This window comes from Peromyscus eremicus, chromosome 14 (assembly GCF_949786415.1).
Source record: "Peromyscus eremicus chromosome 14, PerEre_H2_v1, whole genome shotgun sequence".
Lineage (NCBI taxonomy): Eukaryota > Metazoa > Chordata > Mammalia > Rodentia > Cricetidae > Peromyscus > Peromyscus eremicus.
In genome coordinates, this window is record NC_081430.1 from 59,782,858 (window position 1) to 59,795,465 (window position 12,608).

The 12,608-nt window shown below is 46.9% G+C and overlaps 1 protein-coding gene across 7 annotated transcripts in view; it reads left to right on the forward strand.

Moving 5' to 3' along the window:
- Nucleotides 1–5,452, forward strand: part of Mark3 (microtubule affinity regulating kinase 3) — a 93,259-nt gene extending 87,807 nt beyond the window's left edge. For 4 of the 7 annotated variants that reach the window (XM_059279784.1, XM_059279781.1, XM_059279782.1 and 1 more), the window contains exons 16-18: nt 1,530–1,556; nt 3,034–3,078; nt 4,910–5,452. In XM_059279784.1, the coding sequence (XP_059135767.1) occupies nt 1,530–1,556; nt 3,034–3,078; nt 4,910–5,255 (418 nt within the window). In that variant the 3' untranslated portion in view covers nt 5,256–5,452. The remainder of the gene's footprint in view (nt 1–1,529; nt 1,557–3,033; nt 3,079–4,909) is intronic. The other 3 variants (XM_059279786.1, XM_059279785.1, XM_059279783.1) reach the window with 2 other exon arrangements.
- The last annotated feature ends 7,156 nt before the right edge of the window (nt 5,453–12,608 follow it).

Sequence of the window (12,608 nt, forward strand, 5' to 3'; positions counted from 1 at the left end):
ATACATGCAGGCAAAACATAGGCAGATAGATAGACAGACAGACAGAAAGAGAGAGAGAGAGATTGATTTTTAAAAAAGGCCTTGAGTAGGCATGTAGTTTAGTGATAACTTACAAGGCCCCAGTACTGGGAGAGGAAGGTAGAGATTAATAATCCTTTTGAAATAATATTTCAAACACTTATCTATAGGTAGTACATGCACAATCTTCCATACAGTATTTATCCTGCTGTGTACCGTTGTTTGCTCTGTGTGATGTGGATAGCAGTTGTCTCTGATAGTTAGACACGATCCAGTCCGTCTAAGCAAGTGTCCAGCGTGGTTCACAGGCTACATGCACTATGGGATAGCTGTGAATGGAGCCCAACACCGTTACAGATGACAGTGGCATGGACAAGGTCAAGAGTTTGGACTTCCCTAAAAGCAATACAAAGTTAATCCCAAATTAGAGAGGGAAAATCCAAAAATGTTATTTGGTACATATGTGTGTCTGCGGTATCCATTACGCAATGGGCTTTTCTTACCTACACTTGCCCAGAGGTGCTTACTGTGTGGAAGATCTTGTCAGAGTGTTCCGCACAGCCCATGTGTCTTCCTAAATTTACTATTGTTTTGGTTTGGTTTTTTTGTTGTTTTTTGAGACAGGGTTTCATGGAGCCCAGACTGGTTTTAAACTCACTAGGTAGCCAAGGATGACCTTGAGCTTCTGACCCTCCAGTCTCCAGGACCTCCAGAGTGTTGGGATTAAGGATATGCCCTGTCATGCATGCTAGGCAAACACTTCACCATTACCAAGCATCATTACCAGCCCCACCCCCTTTAATACAGGATCTTGCTATATAGCGCTGGCTCTGGAACTGATTTTACAGACCTGCCTGGCCTCAGGTTTACTGGGCTCCCTGCCTCTATCTTCCCATGCTAGATTTAGGATTATGCCATCACACATAGCTCGGTGATGATCCTCTTAATGTCTAAATGGCTTATAATTAGGTCTTTTGTATTTATGTAGCAGAAGTCAAGAAAGAGTTCTGCTCATAAGATAGTCTATAGGAGTCTGAGAAATGATATTTATTACAAGTACAACAAAGTACATGTTATTTCTTTAAGACATTGAATTTGCAGCATGGTGGCAGGTCTGTAATCTCAGGTAGAAGCAGGTTGCAAATGCAAGACCAGCCTTTGATATATACAGGAAGGCCTTATATTAATAATAACATCATAATGATCATGATAATTTTTTTAAAGACTGAATTTTATCTTAAGAACTTTTTAAATGAATTTATTATGGATAAACATGTTTTTATGTTTCAAATTAAAAGACCACATACTCAAAATTTAAGTGTTTATAATAATTTTACTTTTTCAACAAATGTTGTTTTATTGATTATTGGCCAGAAGAGGAGCCATGGTGTTTGGTTTGTTTTTTGTTTTTTGTTTTTTGTTTTCCTATTCTTTCTATAATTAATTAGATTTTCTGTTTAATTTGTACAAGTCTTTTTTGTTAATTTTTTTTTTGGCTTAATTTCTTTTAGAAACATGTCATTCAGGTTTATCAAAAGGTAGGATTTATGTATGTACACTTACTTTTCAATCCTCACCCCACCCTCCCCAAATGGCTCCTGCAATTAACATCAGGTTTGGCTTTTTGGTCCTGTTTTTTTTTGTTTGTTTGTTTGTTTATTTTGTTTTCTTTTCTTTAAAACTAAACTTTCTGCTAAGAACTAAATTCTCATATCTTTGAAAGGGAACTGGAAAGAAATAGATTAACTCTGTTTGGCATATTAAAGGAACTATAGCACCCACTCAACAGAAGGCCTGTGCATGCCCTGTGCACTCTCTTTCTTCAGTAGAATGATTTAGCATCCAGATAATTCTGTCTTGGTACTAATAGCACTTAGCATGCTCTTGTTAAAGAATGGGATGTGCAGTTACAAGTGTACAGTTAATGGTGTAGCCTGAAGCACGCTGAAGGTAAGTGGTGATTGTGTTAGTCATCACTTTTGCTTTGCTGAAATTGAGCTAGCAAAAGCTGGCAAATGACAAGGTGGCTGATAACGCTGGAGTTGGAGACAATCCAAAAAAATCCTCCAGTCTCATTTGGTTTGGCTCGTTTAGAAACTCAGATGTGAGTAGAAACTCAGATGTGAGCAACTTCACAGCAGAAATGTCTTATGTTTTTGGAGAATTGAGAAGCAAATAGTATTCTGTCTAAAAGCCACATCCCAGTGAAGAAAGCATGTGTCATTGTTTACTAGAGCATGATGGTAAGTGGGGTTCCAGTTGGGTTAATATTTTTGGTGTTGATAAATCAAAAATATTGATGTCCTCGGAATGTGCACGTACAAGGCAGAAACACTGCTATTAAGGTTGCTGCCTAGCCAAGGTGGTGCATGCCTTAACATCACCAGGGAGGCAGAGGCAGGCAGACCTCTGAGCTCCAAGTCCAGCCTGGTCTACATACTGGATTCTGGGACAGCCAGGGCTCCATAGAGAGACCCTGTTTTTGTTGTTTTGAGTTCCTGCCTGCCCCTGCCTCCCAGGAAGGCCAGGCTGCACTTTGGTGTTTATGAAACATGATCTCTTAAAGAGTAGAGAAGTAGGCTTCCTTTGTGTTGCCAGTGCCACTCCATGATGATGATGGTGATCTTCCAGAATAGCAAATTTTCAGGACAGATTTGTTATATTTGAGTATAGAGGTCTACTGATAACCTCATTTCTTTTTAAATGGAAACTATACTGTGTGGCGTGGTGATAGGACACAGAACAGAACAGCTCTAGTCAAATCCATGAATGGGCACAGCAGGAAGAAAACTGATGTGGATGCACAGCTTGCCCTTTTACAAGCTTTGTCCTCTGGAGACTACGTCATCAACGGTCAGATGGAGGAGGAGTTTGAATTAGTTCAGTGGTAACTGCTATGCCTAGGCTTAATTCATTGTACAGTGTTTGTGTTGATGAACGTGGGGCTGTGGACCAGTATGTAAGATTTCTTTTCTCTTTCCCACTTTCCTTTGCTTCTACGTTCTGTTCATTGAGACTTCCAACTGAATATGAGAGGAACGGGAGATATGAGGGCTCAAGGTGAGGGAAATGCTTTTTACTTCAAATATTTTCTAAGTACTTACCTACCTCATTGTTGTGACAGAGGTGATCAATGCCGTTTTCTGGTTATTCGTTTAAGTGCAGTGGGCCTGGTTGGGCTGTGTCAAGGTTCTGGTTCTAGAGGCTGCTGGCTCTACTTGCTGGACCTAGGAGACTGCTTTGCATGCCAGCAGCCACAAGAGGGCACTGGTGTGCCGTGAGAACCTTCCTGAGCACCCTCAGCCAGGCTTCACATTTGTGTCTTGATGCCTTGAATAAGGTTGGGAGGGCTGAGACGGTGTTTTCTTTTAAAATGATGTAGCTCTCCTTGTGTGAAATGGAATCACAGGTAGGCTCAGGATTCCATCTCTGTAGTGGTAGGTCTCCTACTCTGCTTTCCAGTGCAAGTTCTGATGATGCTACTGTTCCAAGGGGAAATCTTCATTGGCACCTGCTGCTTGGCCCTCTGCCCCTGTGAGGCTCTGAGCGCTGTGTAAGCTGCCCTTTCTAGTAGACTTGGAGTGAGCTCCAGGCAGTCTCTTCCCAGGCCTGTCCCAGCTTAGAGCAGGCTCTGCCTTTCCATATGTATTGCCCCATCCACAACAGGAAGGTAATGATGGAACCTACTTCCTGGTGCGGAGCAGGACAAGATTTGCCGTGCAAGCGCTCTGTAAGGGCCAGTGGTTTTGTCTACGCCACTCTGACCTAGTGTGGTGGGTCCATGCTCTGGGGTGTGTCTTGAGTGCATTCTGCTCTTTCCTACCTCTGTGCAAGCATGGTAGCACACACCTGTGGTCCTAGTACTTGGGACGTAGAGCAGGAGGACCAGGAGGTCAGGGCAGTCTGAGCCTCATGACACCCCATCTTCACAAAAGAAGCACACCCACAAACAAAACCCCACAAAACCTCTACTGCTGGTTCCATTGAATTAACTGGGTTGTATGTGGCCAGTCCTCCTGGTCTGCCCGGCCTCGCCCTTCCTTCCTGTGACTCTCCAACAGACTGCCACAGTTTGTGTGCTGTCTCTGCCTCTTCACCTACGGTTTCCTGATCCCAAAAGTGTTGCCAAGCTTGTGCTTGCCTTTGTAACCTGCAGCCTGTCTAATGTAGCTCTTCAGCCTGGCTTGGAGTGCTCACCTCATACAGACCAGTCATTTCAGTTCTCCACAGACAAGTGAGCTGTAGCATTTCATTTTCCTGTCTGTTTCATTACGATTAGATCATCTGAGTTGTGGTATTTGTTTGGTTTTGCCTGTTGTGAGGTGGGCCTCCCTGTTACTCAGGCTCACCTCAAGCTCCTGGGCTCCTGGGATCCACTCAGCCTCCTGAGTGGCTGGTACCACAGGAGCATGACCTGGATATTTTCAACTATGAAACTGGGATTTTAACAAAATAGAGAAACAACAAAGGAGATGCTGAGGACAGAAGGGCTGGCCTAGCTGTGCACTCAGCAGCTAGCTGAGGAACCGTGTACGAAACTGGGATACTGAGTCAGCCTTGGAGCACTGATGTTTGTGTACTTGTGACAAGCATAACTGCACTAACAAGCTGTGGGTGAACAGCAGGAGGTTGCTGTCAGCACTCACCTCTGTGCAGCAGTGGGCTCTGGCCCTGCTCTGCTTGGTGGCTCCTGGACAGTTTCCAGCCAGGCAGACTTTTGTGTGCAGTATTTACCTTTAGAGATTGGGGATATAGGTAATTACCTCGGTAATTGTGAGGTACTTGGGGTCAGTTTTCATATGTGCTGAAGGAGTTGATAATCAGTTAGCTAAGGTGGAAAAGAGTCTTTTTCCAGTGCAATTAAAAATCACCCTGCCCCTGTGCATTTCAGTCGCAATGTATCTTCGGAACAAAAGGATGAAAACAAAGAGGCAAAACCTCGTTCACTGCGCTTCACCTGGAGCATGAAAACCACTAGTTCCATGGACCCCAGTGATATGATGCGGGAGATCCGCAAAGTGCTGGACGCCAATAACTGCGACTATGAGCAGAGGGAGCGCTTCCTGCTCTTCTGTGTCCATGGCGACGGGCACGCGGAGAACCTGGTGCAGTGGGAAATGGAAGTCTGTAAGCTGCCAAGACTGTCTCTGAATGGGGTCCGGTTTAAACGGATATCAGGGACATCCATAGCTTTCAAAAATATTGCTTCCAAAATTGCCAATGAGCTAAAGCTGTAACCCAGTAATTATGGTGTAAATTAAGTAGCAATTTAAGGTGTTTTCCAGAACACTGATGGAAATGTATAGAGTAATATTTAGGCAATAACGTCTGCATCTTCTAAATCATGACATTAAAGTCTGAGGACGAGAGCACGTCTGGGAGCGAAGGCTGGCCTTTTCTACGAATGCACTACATTAAAGTCTGTGACCCCGTGCCTCTGTCTTGTGTCCATTGCCCTTGGAGTCAGAGTGTCGCACCATCTGCCCGTGACTCCTGTGTGTGGTGTGAGTGGACGGTGTGTGTGGGAAGCACTGCATTGGAAACATCTCCTTACACTGGCAGCCAGCATTACTAGTACCTCTGTGGGAGATCATTTGGTGCTAAAACATTACAATTGCCAAGAAGGAAAATACTGAATTACTGCTAAGAATTAACCTTAAGACTAGTTGATAATTAATACAGGTTTACAGTTCATGCCTGTGGTTTTGTGTTTGTTTTGTGTTTTTTTGGTTTTTGTTTTGTTTTTTAGTGCAAAAGGTTTAAATTTATAGTTGTGAACATTGCTTGTGTGTGTTTTTCTAAGTAGATTCACAAGATAATTAAAAATTCACTTTTTCTCAGTAAACTCTTGCACTGTCTCCTAATGCTGTGTTGAAGCCTCAGTCTAAGGTAGTCCTGAGCCATGCTGCTTGCCTCCATCATCGGGTTGAATAAAGGCAGAGGACGTGTGGGAAGCAGAGTGTTGAGTACTCTGCATAGACCCCAGCATTTTAGCTGAGGAGCATCCTTTCTGCCAGCCCTCCTGGTCCCTATGAGGGGGTGGTAGCTGCTTAGTCCTTGGGGACCATGCACTCCCATGAGGAAACACCAGGCCTTTGCCGTTACTGAGTGGGTTTTTTCCATGTGGTACCCAGTAGTCCTCTCTCTCCCTGTGGTTAAGGCGGATTAAGTCATGGCTGTTTCTTGTCTTGTCTGCTGTGGTCAAGGCACTCTTGTACAAGACAACATGGTTGAGCATCCCTGTCTCCTTAAGGCTTACATTCCAGCAGTCAGTCAACAAACAAGAAGTGGGAACTTAGGAGCTGGAGCAATTACTGAGCGGTTAGGAGCACATACTACGTTTGATGAGATCCAGGGTTTAAATTCCAGCATCCATATCTAGTAGCTGACTGATAGTGAAACCAGCACTTAGGGTCTTCCGGGGCACTTACACTCACATGCATATTACACGCATACACATACACACACACATTTACATGTGACTATCTGTTAAAAAGAAGTGAGGACTTGGAATGGGATATGGTGAGAAATAATGGGAAGTACACTGCAGAGCATCTCGGGAGCTCCAGAGGACACAGGGTCCCCAAGGCCTGCAGAAGAGTGGAGATGTGATGAGGACGGCTCCCTGGGCCTCACAGCAGCCGCTTCCCCTGAGAGCTGCGGGTTCCCAGCCAGCCGGCTGGGGTTGTCAGCCATCTCTGAGAGCCGTTTTTGGAATCTGTCGGAAGGGGAGAGAGCTGGAAGACAAGAAAGCCCAGCAGAGGCCTTCAGACAGCATGGCCAACTTGGGGGGGGGGGGGCTGCTGCAGGCTCTTGATGGACTCTGGGAACACTGAGTGAGGCAGCTTGATTGATCTGGGGTGAGAACGGAAAGGCAGAGATGACAGTTTCTGGTCTGTGCAGTGGGGGCTGCCGTGAACTGAAATGCAGGAAGCTCGGGGGAGGAAGAATGCCGGGGGAGCAGGTTGGAAGGAAGCAAGTGACTCAGGTCGGAGGGACCCAGGGACCTTCAGGAGGTGGATGAGGACAAAAACTGAGTAGAGTCGAAAGGCCGTCCTGACGGTGTTGAGAGGTCAGGAGGAGTGGCCAGGCAGGCAGCAGTAGGGTAAGGGAAGGCCCCTGGCAGCAAGTTTGCTGTGACTGCAGGGGAACTGCTCGCCCTGGATTCAAGGCCTCTAGAGACTGCCCAGCCTCTCGAGGTGCCGCCAGCTGTGTTCATGGCCCTTTAAAACGTAAAGGGCCACAGGGCCCACCAAGACAGAAAATGGCTGCTGTCCAGGTACACGGGGGCTTTTCTTGAGCTCCACGTGCAGACTGTGCACACTGGTGCTCTTGGCCACTGTATCTATAAACCGCACTTTCTTCATCCAAGCAGAGCTTCTGAGTTGTTTGTTAAGGGTCTTGACCAGCTGTTACTCCATGAATCTTGCCCTAAACTGGGTATGATGACATGCCTTCCATCAAAGCACTTGGGACCAAAATAGGCTGGTCTCTGATAGCAAAGTCCTTGACAGCCAGGACTACCTAGGGAGACCCCATCTCAAAGAATCCTGCCCTAGAAACCCAATCAGGGCATGGCCCCCACACAATACCTGCCCTGTCAAACGGCTCCTGCCGGGTGTGGTGGCACACCACTTTCATCTCGGCACTCAGGAGGCAGAGGCGGGTAGATCTCTGCAAACGCAGGCCAGCCTGCTCTACCTAGAAGCCAGCCAGAGCTGAAGAAACGGAAAAGGAGATGGCTCGTGGGAACTGCTTTTCCATGCTGGATTCTCAAAACCGGTGGAGTGCTAGAGGTCTGCCACGTGCCCTGAGGAGGACAGCACCTTCTGTGTGAATGCAGGCACTCTGCTGGGCTGGGCTCTGTTGCTGTTTGGCTGCATTTTAATGTTGTGGATCAAATGAATAACTGTCTCTAAAGGACCAACAGTCACTGTTCCTGAACTGGCTGTATTTTGAAGGCTTACTAATCTGTTTTTTTAGTTTTTGTTTTTTAAACAGGTTTTCTCTGTGTAGCCCTGCCTGTCCTGGAATTCACTCCGTAGACCAGGCTGGCCTTGAATTTTAGATTCTCCTGCCTCTGCCTCTCATGAAGGGATCAAAGGTGCAATACCACTGCCCAACAAGAAGCCTTACTAAAATTGATGTTGATTTTAGTGGCAACATTTTAGGTCAAAATACAGAAACTCTATCATCACAAATGGAGACTGTGTCCTTTCTTCAAAGTCCAAAATAAAGCACTAATATTGAAAGATGTTTCACAGACCTAGACAGTGCCACATACTTTTTTTTTCTTGTCTATTTCCTGGGAGTATCTCAAGTTAGTTAGGGAGCCTGGGAGGCGGTGTGGTTCTGAGAACAGGGTTAATAAGCTAACTTCCCTACCATAGGAACATGTGCCAGGCTCCTAGGACCTTTCGTCTCTGGAAATGCTGGCCCACTGCAGAAGTCTGAGGCCAGCATGTAGGGCACCACTCGGATCATTAGCTCACTGTGGTGGAACACACATGTAATCCCAGCACTTGGAGTTGGAGGCAAGTGTCAGGAATTCAAGGGCAGCTTAAGCTACATGAGATTCTGTTTTAGTTTAACATGGTGCAGGGGGTATGAATTTAAAAAGTACTTCGCAGGGAAGCACACAACCAGTTCATGCGAAGGTGCCAAGTTTCTCCCCTCTGGTTGATGTAGGAGAGGAGCTCAGGTGTGGGAAGGCCCAGGGAGAGTGAGTACCATTCTGAAGCAGGACCATTTCAAAATGCATTTTACCGGGAGGTCAGCACTTTTGTGGAAAATGAGTTAGAGCCAGGTGGGGTGGTGCATGTTTATATTCTCAGTCCTCAGATGGTCAGTGCCTTAGTAAGTCGTCTAAGTACACCAGTTCAGGAATCCTACCGCTGACAGTACTGCTCTTCAAGTCAGCTGTTGAGAATAGGACCTTGTCCAGGCCACAAAGAGGGTGGCTGGCTGGGTAATAGTGACTAGACAGAGTGGCCTAGATTGGTGTTTGTGCCTTGGTAGATCTGACAGTCTGGTGTATAGACTCCTTTGATTTTTTTTTTTTTTTTTCTTTCAGAGAGTATCTCATGTAGCCTGGGCTGATCTTGAACTCTTGTTAGAGAGTGTACCACCATGTCTGGAAAAACACCGTATTCTTTAGCATCCCCCCCCCCAAAAAAAAAAAAAAAAAAAAAAAAAAAAAACTTTCTCTTTATAGCCTTGGCTGTCCTGGAACTTACTATGTAGACCAGGCTGACCTCTAACGTCCTGGAACTTACTATGTAGACCAGGCTGACCTCTAACTCAGACCCACTTGCCTCTGCCTCTCCAGTGCTGGGATTAAAGGTGTGTGCCACCACTGCCTGGCAAACATTGTATTTTGTGTGTGTGTGTGTGAGAGAGAGAGAGTGTGTGTAGTGTGTGTGTGTGTGTGTGTGTGTGTGTGTGTGTGTGTGTGTGTTGGGTTGGGTTGGGAGGGATGATGCAGGAAAATCTCTGATCTTCAAAGCAACTTTCAGGACAGTGGGACTTCATAGTGAGATCCTCCATCGGGGTCAGGGGAGAGGTAGTGAGCCTAGCACATGAGTGCAGGCAAGTGGGAGGGAGGCTGTTGGTGCTCATCAGACAGTGCTCCTCCCAGGAGTGTTCCCTCACACTGTAGACTTTAATCTACCAAGTCTGGGCCATCTGGACCACCACCCCACCTCCACAATTTCAGGCTTGTATAGGGTAGAGAAACTTCCATCTCCTGCATCCCAAGTACCTAGAATAATGCCAGCCGGAAGTGCAGAATGGGAGTGTGCAGGCGTGGTAAAGACATTTTAGATGTCTCAAAAGGGCAGGAGAGTCTTAGTGGCTGAGTGCTCCACCCCCATGGCTGCTCCTCTCGACAAGCAGCAGCTGTGGGGTCAGTTAACTCATCTGATCTATTGACGTGCAGCCATCGGAGCCCTTCCTGGGGGACAGAATAGGTGAAGACCCAGAGTTGGGGCTGGGAGTACAGCCAGGGTACTGGGTGACATTGTCGCTTTGACCTCCACCAAGGTCATTTGGTGATTTTGTTGTTACTGTTTCCTTTTTATTGTGAGACAGTTTCGCTATGTTGAACAGGCCTGCTTCACACTTGAAGGAGATCTTCCTGCCTCTGCCTCCTGTAGGATTGAAGGTGTACACCACAATACCCGGCTTATGTTTAACATATTTTAATGTGTCACCCCCATAACATAGGCCACTGGTGCACATGTGGGCATACCTTGCCAGGCAGGTCATCATTGTAGCTCATGGTTCACAGCTAGGTAAGAATGTTACTTAGTTTTCTACTGCATTTTACATTCTGGGTTTTTGTTGTTATTGTTGTTTTATTCTTTGAAATAGGGTTTCTCTATGTAGCCTTGGGTGGCTGACTGGCCTGAAACTCAGAGATCTCCTGCCTCTGCTTCCCAAGTACTGGGATAAAGGTGCACCGCCATGACCAACCCTGGGTGTTATGTACTTTGGTTTGTGTTTTGAGACAGATTTGTAGCCAATGCTGTGCTGGAACTCCCCATGTAGCTTTGTCTAGTCCCAAACTTAATTCAGTCTTCCTAAATACTGGAATTAAAGTGTGAGCAACCACATCTAGGCCACCTACTTTTTATCATCCATCTTAGGTGTCTTGTACCATTTGGATTTCTTTCTTTAGGTGAGGAAGTGGTGTTTGAGACAGAGTTTCTCTGTGTAGCTCTGGCTGTCCTGGATCCCACTCTGTAGACCAACCAGGCTGGCCTGGAACTCAGAAATTCGCCTGCCTCTGCCTCCCAAGTACTGAGATTAAAGGCGTGCACCACCACCTCCCAGCTACCATTTGGATCTTAACCTTTAAAAAGTGGTAAGCCTGGACCTTGGGCAGCACGAAGGAGCCAGTGCTTCTTCACGTCCCAGGCTATGATCCTCTTCTGTGGGAAAGCCTGATCTGTCCCAAGGGCTAAACTTGAGCTGTGGACTAGACCCCAACAAATCTATGGCCAAGGAAACATGCCACACTGGGGTGGTTTTTTCCGGGCACTGACTGTGGTTGGCTGTGGGTCTTCTTAATGTCAGCTGTGGTTAAGCTGACATTGCAAACCCAGAGCTCCTTACTTATTTTCCTAGAACCCTGGGTACTCATCTTGAGACTCCTGGTTGTTGGTAAGTTGGGGCTTTGGAGGGGGGTCTCAATGAGGAACAAATGTGCTGGGAAGATTGCTCAGCTGTTAAGAACATTTGCAGCTTCTTCAGGGGACCTGAGTTCCTAGCACTCAGGTCAGGCAGCCTCAACTATAGCTCCATCCAAGTGGTCCAGTGCCGCCCTCTGGCCTCTGCGAGCACTTGCACACATGGTACACAGACACAGATAAAACATATTTTAAAAAGAAACAAGGGGGCTGGAGAGATGGCTCAGTAGTTAAGCACACTGACTGCTCTTCCAGAGTACCCAGGTTCAATTCCCAGCACCCACATGGCAGCTCATGACTGTCTGTGACTCCAGTTCCAGGGACCCAACACCCGTGACAAAACAACAGTGCACATACATACATCCGTACATACATACATACATACATACATACATGATAGATATAAGTAAATGAGAAGCAAGTACTACTGTGGCTCTTGCCCTGACTGGCCTTGTACATAATCCTGCTCTTAGCCACATCTGGCTGTCTTAACTCTTGAGGGATGAGCCATCAACCCATCCTGGGATCTTCTCCAGCTCCTGTCACCTTTAGCGCCAGACCCTCAGCATTGTCCAGGGACTCAGGAAGCCGGACAGCTCCTGCTCTTTCCAGTGGACATCTACTTCCTGAACTGCCTGAGACTCTTCTGTCTTGAGAGCTTTAAGTAATCAAGACTCAAGTAGTGAAGGTTAAGTTAAAATCAGAAGATGCAAACAATGGAGATTTTGCTTCTGTTGGTTAACTTCTCTGGGCCCTTTGCCAGTCACATACATAGTTTATCTCTTGGTTGATTTTGGGGGGTGGCTAAGGGAGGGGGCTACTCTGGAGGACCTGTGCTGATCCTAGAGGGACACGATACAGACTCCCATATTGTTGAGACGCTCAGTGTCCAGGCAGAGAGGGACAGACTGGCTCATGTAGGAGGCCAAGGGACAGCACCAGTGGGAAAAGGCAGAGAAGGTGACAAGCACAGGGAGTCTGCAGTGGAGGAGGGAGGGGCAGTAGGTGGGAAGGAAGGGGACCCAGAGCCCAGCTCATCCCCCACTCCTGCTGTGTAGGGCCATGACACCAGCAAGTCCCCAGTAAGGTATGTCTGAGAGTGCACTTCTCTCAGGGTACCCTGTCCTTAGTACTTGACCAAGGAGTGACCTAGCTCCTTGGGGAATATGTGTGCCACTCCCAGACCAAGACAGACCCCACTGTAGGGGATGACTGGCCCCAGGGATCTAGAAGAAAGGCCTGACATGCAGCCTGACTCTGCCATGCCTTCTGGAGCAAGATCTGCTCTGGCTTGCCTCCTCAAGGGAGCTGCCAGCAGGCGTGGGCCGTGCAGACACATTCTCAAAGCAGTCATGGAAGTAGCAGATAGTCATTTTCATTGGCACAGCACCAGAAGTCCTG